The 10,681-nt window shown below is 33.2% G+C and overlaps 2 protein-coding genes across 2 annotated transcripts; both read left to right on the forward strand.

Moving 5' to 3' along the window:
* Nucleotides 1-380: 380 nt before the first annotated feature.
* On the forward strand, nt 381-9,058 carry LOC117155045 (uncharacterized). The gene is made up of 21 exons (XM_076623510.1): nt 381-596; nt 1,170-1,332; nt 1,608-1,717; nt 1,810-1,975; nt 2,062-2,177; nt 2,446-2,577; nt 2,860-3,094; nt 3,292-3,449; nt 3,514-3,641; nt 3,728-3,882; nt 4,044-4,168; nt 4,399-4,576; nt 4,919-5,287; nt 5,593-5,823; nt 6,313-6,543; nt 6,777-6,936; nt 7,319-7,459; nt 7,596-7,741; nt 7,868-8,047; nt 8,375-8,581; nt 8,670-9,058. Exons 1-21 carry the CDS (start codon nt 381-383, stop codon nt 9,056-9,058), a joined length of 3,936 nt encoding a protein of 1,311 aa, XP_076479625.1.
* Nucleotides 9,059-10,071: 1,013 nt separating this feature from the next.
* Nucleotides 10,072-10,641, forward strand: LOC143303467 (uncharacterized). Its single transcript, XM_076623511.1, has 2 exons — nt 10,072-10,199; nt 10,324-10,641. The coding sequence occupies exons 1-2, from the start codon at nt 10,072-10,074 to the stop codon at nt 10,550-10,552; spliced, it is 357 nt and encodes a 118-aa protein (XP_076479626.1). The 3' UTR covers nt 10,553-10,641.
* Nucleotides 10,642-10,681: the final 40 nt, after the last annotated feature.

The following is a 10,681-nucleotide window of genomic DNA, read 5'->3' on the forward strand; positions in this document are numbered from 1 at the left end:
CATTTTCTTACTCAAATTTCGTTTCCTTTGAATTACGTTCGTTTTCAGAACGAATTTCAGATAAAACAATATAACGCAATTGATATTCACGTATTTATTTTAGTGTTCGTTTCGTTGAACAAAAAGAAGAAACATCATTGTCAGCGTCAATTAAAAACGTAGGATATAGAATAAATAATAAGGATAAAGTAATAAATAACGAATAAGGATTAGTACGTTTAAAAGAAGTCAATAAAAAATAACATGCAGCATTGTATGCTTTTGTATCTGACCTATAACCTTATATTCATATTCTTTTTGATAGTTTTAACTACAAGTCAAAAAGGTAAATACGATAGATCACGAATACCTCCTTAAAAACGAACGATAAACGAATAAAGATGGGTGCTATTTTCGAACAAGATAGAATTATGAGACACATAATATTATCAGATGGAAATATTTATTCATTGTTCATTGTAGCACGTAATGCAATCCTTACGGATTTAATGAGATGCAAACTAACGCAAAAGGGAATGGAATATAGAGGAACAATAGCTAAAACTTCCGGTGGCATTCGATGCCAATCTTGGTACGCAGAAGAACCAATACACGAGGTAGCTTTTATCTAAACTAAATTATTAATTTGAAATTGATGATAATTTCAAAGAAATATTTTTCTATCTAAGCCTTTTATCTTTTTTTTTTTTATTGAAAATTCATACATACTGGAATATCCGTGAAAACCGAGATAAATTAGAAAAATTATTACGAAAGTATTAAAAACCTTCAAAACTATTTTATTTACTTATATTATTTTTTTCTTTTTAATTTTTCTCTTTCTTTTATATTCATTACGATAATCAATCGTATCGACGTAAACAATTTTCATATTCGTTAATGTTACTAATTACTGTGGTTGCCACTACAATACCATTTTATGTAGGGCTTGTAAGTGTTTTCATAAATCATTCGGGTCGTAGGCAAACTCTTTAAATTAAAAAATTTTTAAATTTTAAATTATCGATTATTCCTTCGAGAATCTGAGTCAATTGGCAAATTTCACACGAGATCTACCAATTACGTAATACGTACTTATGAACTTAAACTGTAATAACTGTTTATATTAATAATAAATTTGGCACTTTTATCAGAGATCCTAGAGAGATTTTCATAATATTTGATGTCAGGTTAGTAAAGATATAAGCGACGAAGATTTTCCCGAAAGGTCGATAAAAATTGCGAAAAATTACTGCAGAAACCCAACGAGTGACAACAGAGGGCCATGGTGTTATACTTTGGAACCTTCGCTTATAGACGACGAATGTGACGTACCACTTTGTAATTTTGGAGGTAATATAATAAAAGTGAAACTTACAATGTTACAAAATTTGAGATAAGTAAATTTGTAACTTGCCTACTTTATTAAGTAACAGAATATTGTGTAAAAGATTATATAAATAATTTGATCGAAAATATTTCATTAGGAAAATTGAGAAAGTTCATAATTATCGATAAAGGTAGGTTTCAATGGAATAGAATCGCAGTAAAATTCAATTTTCTTTCGAAATCACGTTTCTTTAGAAAAATATTTACAATAATAATTATAATTATGTATAAACGAGTAGAATGCAAACTGTCGGGACCAGGAGCTGAATATGGAGGGACTAAAGAAATCGCAACGTCCGCAAGTAAATGTAAATCATGGCACAAACGATACGAGCTTGAAGGTTCGAAGGTGAATAAAATAAACCTTAATGCGATACTGAGCGAATAGAATTTCAAGAAATTTTTGTTGTTTGCCTTCGACAATGTAACATTGTCTTATAGAGTCAAAAGTTCAGAGATCAGGACTTTCCTGATCGATCACGTAGGGAGGCAGAAAATTTCTGCAGAAATCCGTCAGGTGACGTCGGAGGGCCATGGTGTTACGTCGAAGAAGATTTCGAATATGTTCGGAAGCAGTATTGCGATGTTCCATTTTGCGACGATAGAGGTTTCACATGATTTTGTATTTATCCCATGGATTCTATCCACATGATCTTCTTCTTCTTACTATTATTTTGTTATTACATTTCTTAGATTGCGTAGCATTTACGAAGAATTCGTCTAATTATGCTATACTCACAAAATTACACGCACCCAGTGGCAACACTTCGTTTTGGGTCAAATTGTGGAATCCAGATGACGAGAAAAAGGTATACACATCTATTTATTTATTTTCAATGCTCGATTATCCCAATGTATATGTATACCATTAAAACTTTGTATGTCTTTATATATTCTTTCAGGAGAAAGAATAGAACATAAAAGATAAAATAAATATAGATAAAAGATCAGCGCATATATAATTTCTATAGATAGGGAATATCGATGGAGAATTATTTTAAGGTTTAAATCTTAGTTACTTTTCTTCTTTGTGGCAAAAAAAACTCCTTAGTTTAACAGAATAATGCATACGTACAGGGGCAAGCTGGTATATTGCTTAGTCTTTTACCGATTCCCGCTTCCGCTGAAACAATAGCAGATATATGGACTGCAGGAGTTGAACTGGTGTTCGGAAATTCTGGTAGCCGTCAAACATTTCCAGCAGATGATGTTCGTAACAATACGATGTTTTAACTTTTCTATATTCCTAATTACGTGGTACAATCTATAGAGTATGAATATTCATGCCTTTTCTTACAGGGAAATTTATAAGTGAAGAAAATAAAATACGATATGATATTTAAGAAAATATACATATAGAGTATCCGAAATAAGAGTACTTAGACTTAAATAAAAAGTTGAAATTTTTGTGATTTAAACGAGAAGTTAAAGATTTGCAATATGCAAGATTTAATGATTATGAAACAATATATTTCTTTTTTCTCCGATCAGGAAGGAGAAAACGCTGAAAATACTCCTGAAATTTTGGTCGGTTCAAAGTGGACGGGAATATGGATAACATGGGGTGGTGGTTTCATTTCCGCTGGTATCGAGGGAGCAATGAAACCTTTAGTGATGCAGGAATATAAGAAAAAACATGGAATTACAAGCTTGTACCCAGAAACATTTCTGTATTATGGAGTTCGAGGGACGAACGTTTTGTGGAGCACCGCGTTCTGTCACATTCGTACGTTTTCGATAAATCGAAGTCAGTAGAATACGAAGAAAATGTTATTGTTAAATATGGTTAAAGCGCAGCCTAAAATTTCTAAAATTTAAGCCTCATATATATTGGCCAGAGAATTATCTAAATCTTAACTACAGTAAATACTAAATCGTTTTATATAACTATATGTAATAATAGCTATATACTAAAATTTTCAGATTGCGAGACGCATACGACTTTCGGCGTTGATTTTTCGAAAGTTTGGGCCATGCAAAAAAATAACGATACGATCGATGTTCGGCTTTTCGTTCGTGCGAGCCAAAATATCCAAATACGTTTGTATCAAACTCCATCGATAGAATATCCCTCTGTGACGGTAAATATCCTAATATTCGAGTCTTGACAGATCGTTTTTTAAATTACCGTACGATATAATATAGGTAATAATAAGCAAAGACGTTACGACACTAACGTATCAAGAATTCGAAGAATCGTCCAAACATTATTTAAAAGAGATCTCCACCTCAGGCTTGCTCGATTTTTGGTCATGGAGGGAGTTCAGCATCAGGTTGACGATTTCGTATATTACAATCGAATTATTACATTCGTTCATTTCGCTACTTTAGTACTTTATTGCTCTCTTTTACGTTGTAGCATTTTTGGCGGACATTTACGCGTGTATTCACATAAGCAGAGAGGTGCTATCGAATTATTGTACATGAACGAAATCTTTTTTGCTAGTTTGAGGTGGTTTAGCATTGGAAGCGAAAAGACAATAGCGCAATGGACGCTATTTTGTTCTCCGGAAGGTAACATTCCTCGATTTAAATCTTCATGTTACGCGTATTTATCGTCAGATGTGCGTAAATTAAATTTCATAGTAGAATGCAATTATACTGAAGAAAATATACTCGATAAATGATTATACGTCGATACGAAAGACGATTATAGGAAACTTACGTTTAAATAGAATCAGATGCGGTAGAAGATGCTTGGCCACCAAATTGTTTGTCCGATATAGGAGATTTTCAATTCAAAGGTACACAATGGACAAGCATTAAAGAAATTCCATGTATTCCATGGATATCGAAAGAAGTAAGAAATATACTTAGGAAAAGGTTATTAATATATCAAACTAAAGATGTTAATTAAAAGATAAATGATTTTGACATGATTCAGACACTTGATCTTTCAGACAGTACATACTTACATAACGCGTGCAATCATAGTAGATATGTAAATCTGTATTACAGTGAACAACGATAATTGTTGCAATTACTGTAATAATTACTGTAAACATGAAATTTTTCATTTTGGTATATAAGATCCCAGCAGAGAACAAAGATGACAATAATTTTATCGACGGATCTGCTTTGAAGGCACTTAATAAATGTAGAAATCCCACTCGCGACTCCAATGGTCCCTATTGTTACGCATACGTCCCTTGGGAGAGTGTAACGATTTCAAAACGATATTGCTCCATTCGAAAATGTAGATCGTCAGGTAATTAATGATTCTATTTAGGTGTTAATTAAAATTTCGTCCCGATAAATACAATTTTTGTACTTAAATACAGTAAAGCTCCATTCGTCTGAATTTGTCAGACAGGACAACTGGTTTATATAGAAACTCGTCAACTTTCCTCGCTACTTATTTTCGTTCATAGTTTCTCGTTCGTATAACGAAAGCTCACGCACAGACAAGCGAATTCAATCAGCAAAAGTTCAGTTAATCGGGCGTTACCTAAAATTTCGTTGCAATAAGTGGAGTTGAGTAGTACAGCGACGTAGTTCTACCGTACATTAAAACAAGTACAAAACAAAGACGATTAACTCTCCTTTGCAGAATGTCGAATGGCAGGTACGGCGAACGATTACATGGGAACACTTTCGAAAACACGTTCAGGACGTGATTGTGACAAATGGCCAATCAGACCCAAATTACCAGCGATGGCCCAAAATGCGTCTCGAGCAAATACTACCAAATCGACTCGCGTCAGATCTGCAAAAATTGGAGCAAATGTAGCAGTTCCCAAAACCAGTTTGACTGTCGGTAGAGAATATTTCAATGATAGCGTCTTTCCAGAAGGAAGTGCCAAGAATGCCAGTAATTATTGCAGAAATCCATCGCGTAATATCGCCGGCACTTGGTGTTATACCAAGGATCCTTTGGTGCCCCATGATCTATGCAACGTTAGAGATTGTGGGAAACCAGGTAAATATTGCCGCATTATTTTCTCCAATATTTTATTCACAAATTTTATTTTCCATATTTTATTCAAGATCTTCCGTATGAAATAGTTTCCTCAGTGAATTTGCACTTGGAACCTCCTTGTTTATTAGATAAAACGTAATAATAGTAAAGCGCGTTCTAGCATGATGGTAAAAGACATTCCAATATTTTTGTTATTTATTTAAAAAGTAATGATTCTCTTCTTGGGATGCAATTAAAGTATACTAATATAAAATCTAATTCTAATTAATCACAATGAAAATTATAATTAATCGTCGTTTTTACAGAGGAGTACACGTTCCTTGCCGTGGGAGATGGCCTAGATAGGCGTATATACGTTTTACCCGAATATCGTTCGGAAGGTTTACACTTTTCTGTGAAAGCTTGGGAACCGGATAATCCAGATTCTGTCGTGTTTGTCTTTTTAGCCGATGATGGATTAAAATCGCGTTACATCCTCAAAATAGGAACGTCGAACAACGAAAAAGTACTTCTCTTTTACGAATCGGAAACTACAGGTAATTAGCGAATATATTCTGTCGGAATACTTGTTTGTTTCCCAGTGATCGAATTTAGAGTCGGCAATTTCAAATTTGCAAATGTTAATATAATAATTTATAATTTATTTTTATCTTTCACCATCATTGACCGTTATCTGTCAATCAGGAGATCCTTTAGAAGTTGATAAATATGTCTGCATGTTTAAAGAAACTAAAGAACTTCGATTAATCAAATTATCAACTGAAAATCATTAAAACATTGGTAGCCCGACGAGTTAACTAGTCTTTCGCAGCTAACAGGTTAACGCGGGAACCGGTTAAAGGAAAACTGGATAAGAGGAAGTTTTAATTAATTTGTTCTATTATTGAACGTATAATTAATATCTTTAAAGCACGGCATTGTAATTTCAAGTTCGGTGTATTCCCATCCTACTTCTTCTTCTAATATTTCTAAGAACAACTTGTTATAATTATTTCGCTTTTTAACCGAAGTCTGTTTAATTACAGAAATTTCCTTAGTCAAGAGGAAAACTCTGCCACATTTGCTTTATGTAGGAAAATGGAGCAGCTTTATCATCCGTATACCACGCGGACAATTATTGCTTTATTACGAAGACGATCCTACACCATTGTTCGAATGGACTCATCCCGATCCTCCCAATGCTTTTCTACCAATGTATTATTATTATGGCAGCGAACAGTCAAAAGCTGTTGGCTTCGCGTTCGAACGTGGATCAAGTACGTTCACAATTAAAGAAACGAACTAAATATTATAATTTCGCATAAGTCCACGAAAATCTGCAGTCTATTAATCACTATTAATGTTAGTAATGTCCTCGAGAAATATAGGGGTGAATGTTTAATATCGGTACATAGAAATGTTTAATGTTTTACATGAATATCCTTTCATATTTTAATCTAGATACAAGTATCAAGTTAAAATGAATATAAATGATTTTTGATACAAATAGATTGTCATATAGAAAACACGAGAACTGATAAATACACCAGAATCCTATCGTTATCAACATGGATTGACGAAGAAATATTGCTTCCTCAACAAGTGACTCTTCATCTTCGAGGGGAAGGTGCAGTTCATTTCCCTTTCTACCTGATGCCCGAGACTCCAGGGTAAATGTAATAAATTTTCTCACCTGTTTTCAATTTCTCAATCTCTAAATTTCGCATGTATAATTTCGGTAATATATATAATACTGTAATATATTAATCAAATTATTGTTATATTGGCAATCTTACATATTATAAATTCTTCTTTTTTTTTTTAATTCTTTCCTCAAAAGTTCTTAAAACCCCGAACATCTCTTGCAGATGAATATTCAGTTTTCATGCAGCAGGCTGCATTACTATCCCAAAATTGTACTCTCGACTTTCTGTAAGTTACACGCAAAGATCTATCGTTACCCAACGATGTTAAATTCTTGTGATATACTCATTTTAATAAACACCAGAGCTTCCACTAAACGTAATTTACTGATATATACTATTTTAATAGATATTTTATGCTCAAGCTTAATGACCCAGATCGTTGGATATTATTCGCAAAAACTACGTACCCTACAGTGACGGTTTTCCACAAACAAAAATCGCGCGTACCTTTATTCACAACGAATTCATGGACTAATATTACAATAAGGTAAAAAATGGTATAAATTTTTACTTGGTAAATATAATTCGATATTATGCACTAAAGATAGAAACCTTTATGATCCGCGTAGGATCAACGATTCAGAAAGTTTTGTTGAGTGACATTTACTTTTTAAAATTCGCAGATGGTCTGCAAATACGATGAACATCTACTCCAACGCCACAAATGTGTTTCATTATCAGCATACCAGTCTCCTCATATTCTACTTCTTTTCCGTCGGCGTCGATGCCAACAGCTGGGTTACTTGGTCTGTCAATTGCGTTCCAACGGGTAGAAACACATGCCCTTGTATTCTGTTATTAAATATCTAGGAAGATTTAGGAAGAGATTTAGTTTTTGTAAAAAATTATTAATAAAATTAAATTTCTTCCTTGAAAGATATAGAAGGACCACCAGTTGATGGAGGTTGGTCAGAATGGGGACCATGGGCATGCAGCGTGAGCTGCAATGGTGGTACAGGAATTAGAAAACGACGTTGCGACTCGCCAACGCCTAACATCAGAGGAGAACCGTGTGTAGGACCGAGTATAATGACTGGACGTTGCAACGAAATTCTTTGTGGCGATATAACCGAAGGTAACTTTAAAAATTCTAGTTCCATTCGAGAACTATGAATTTCCACACGGTATACATATTGTCATTTATTGGAACCAGCTGCAAATAAATTTATCTTCGATTTGTCAGAAGAAATTATCACATGTACGTATATTAAAATTAAAAATGAAAATTTTGTAAAATTAGAAATTATATAAAGATATAATCAAGTCCTTCTACTTTCTTCAATTTCCATAAGTGCATGAATATCCTCGGTCTAACAATCGTATTAAGATTAGATATAAAAATATCAGAATGAAACTTGATATCATCTCTGCAAAAATAATACGTAAACTATTTTGCTCGCAGATACGATAAAATTGATAAATCGACGAATTAGAATGAACCACACGGCCCTTACTGCCAAAGAACATCGTTCTATCACAATTAAATCCGACTCGGATATCGTGCAATTAATTACTAAGGAATCTCCTCGTTCCGAATTACAATGGTCCTTAAATGGTGTCTTTGTGGAGATAGAGCCCGAAAGATTGGAGTTAAAAGATTACAGTATTGGTAAAATATAATTTCTCATGGTTTTTATTGAAATCACGCTGTCACCGAGAATCTCTTGTTCAGAGATAATTAACAATTATTTATTTAGAGATAATGGAAGCGGTTCTAAATGATTCTGGCGTTTATGCGATGACATTACGTCGAATCGATGGAACGTATTCGATTATCAAAGTGGTCACCTTGGCAGTGATTCCAGCAGAGGAAACTATGCAAATAAGGGAAACTCTAGACACAACCATACAATGCCATTGTGCAATCCTAGGACACATTTATTCGGAGCTTGAAGTGTCTTGGTTAGTACGCAATAAAACGTGGAAGAATTATGGCATCACGCTTCCAATGGCAGCCGATGTTGAACACATTACAAAAGTTAATAAAACGCATAACGGGATGTGGCAATGTGTCGTGAAGCAAAATGACTTAAATTTTATATGGATAACAAATATGATATATATCAGAGGTAATTGTTATTTTTAATCTTACCTATATTTTTCGTATTTTTATTCTACTACGTCTAAATCATTCTACTGGTATCAATCATAAGCTGTGCAGCAAATATTTCTGAATATTTTGTATAAAAAGTATACAGTTAGCACTTGTATTTTGCATAACTTGTATTCTTAATTGGTAATAGGTATATGTATGTATTATAATTTACGTTGTGCTTTGATCTTTCATCAGAGAATATTATTATAACGAGAATATAATGTGCATCACTGATACACTATCTTCAAGGAAACATTCTTCACTAAAAGAATAACATTTTAATGAGAGGGTATTCGGACAGTAGTAAGTGACTAATAAATCATAGTATAATAAAAGTTCTCTGTTCCCATGATAAGATAATTACCATCAATTACCTCAGACATGATAAATTCTTCCGATATAAATCTTGACAAATGTAAAATAGATCTTATACTGTAACGATACAGAAAAATAATTAAAGTTCGATGTTCATCTGTAATTAATATCTGTAACAAATACGAAATGAAAAGAACATAGAAAATTCCAAATGAATTTAGAATAGAATATAGAATAGAAAATATTATTTTATGTAAAATCATCTACTTTTTTGATATATGCACAGTTTACTGAACGAGTCTTGGTAGAAACTTGTGGGAACCGGAAAAACCGGTAACAGTGTAGGTAACATTACATTCAAGATCTTCTAGGGATGTTATTATTTGAAAATTTTCCCTAAGTGAATTTCACACGGTTGTTTACTCGCGTTCAATATTTCTCGTAGACTTTAAAGCTTTCCTATCTGAATGTTTTGTCAAAACACAATATTTCTATCAAATTTATCCACTTATGATAATACAGCGAACTACCTTTGTAGTAGATGTAATAGCGGAGCCAGTTTTAAATTTGATACAGTTTTTTGAATAAAGATATTTTGATTTTACGATATTTACTTTATATTAGCTGAATTCGCTTATTTTAAAGTTCATTTTTAAGTTCTAGGACCTCCAAATTGGCGTACGCATTTGATGGAAGATCAGGCAACGCGTTTCTTTTTTGGTTGGTTGCCAAATGAAGATTACGTCGGTGTTTTCGTATTGGTTCTTTTTCTGATTTTAGTCGCAGCTATAATCGCAGGATCTTATTATTACATAACGTATGTGCAGTAATTATTTTCACTATCCAATGTATTATTTTTCTTAATGTACGATTGTCTTATATTTTTCAAGCTATAATTTGATGGTTAAAAACTTAAATGAACAAATATATCTTGCAATTAGAATTCGAGAAACTGCGAAAAACATATTTGACCTGAGAAATATAACCAGAAGTCCAAGAGGCACACAATATGAACCACTGACGGACGAAATGACTACCGAAGATCAAGCGATCACTGACGATCAAATAACTACCGACGACCAAGCGACTATTGAAGATGAAGTTACTGAAGACCAAACGACTACCGAAGATCAAGGAACTCCCAAACATCAAGCGGCAACCAACGATTAAACTACACGATAAACCATCGCTTTTTTAAGATGCTTAATATAAAATGTTTATTGTACAATTAATATAAATTATTATAATCATATTTAATACAAATGTTGGTAATTTACAATCGGTACACGTTGATACAGT

This window comes from Bombus vancouverensis, chromosome 12 (assembly GCF_051014615.1).
Source record: "Bombus vancouverensis nearcticus chromosome 12, iyBomVanc1_principal, whole genome shotgun sequence".
Lineage (NCBI taxonomy): Eukaryota > Metazoa > Arthropoda > Insecta > Hymenoptera > Apidae > Bombus > Bombus vancouverensis.

Bases quoted from the DNA above. Each gene is read 5' to 3' on its own strand.
- LOC117155045 (XM_076623510.1), top strand. From the start codon at position 381: ATGGGTGCTATTTTCGAACAAGATAGAATTATGAGACACATAATATTA. The intron at 2,578-2,859 runs GTTCGTAACAAT...TTCTCCGATCAG, and splicing joins AAACATTTCCAGCAGATGAT to GAAGGAGAAAACGCTGAAAA. The intron at 3,450-3,513 runs GTAAATATCCTA...GATATAATATAG, and splicing joins TAGAATATCCCTCTGTGACG to GTAATAATAAGCAAAGACGT.
- LOC143303467 (XM_076623511.1), top strand. From the start codon at position 10,072: ATGGAAGATCAGGCAACGCGTTTCTTTTTTGGTTGGTTGCCAAATGAA. The intron at 10,200-10,323 runs GTATGTGCAGTA...TCTTGCAATTAG, and splicing joins GGATCTTATTATTACATAAC to AATTCGAGAAACTGCGAAAA.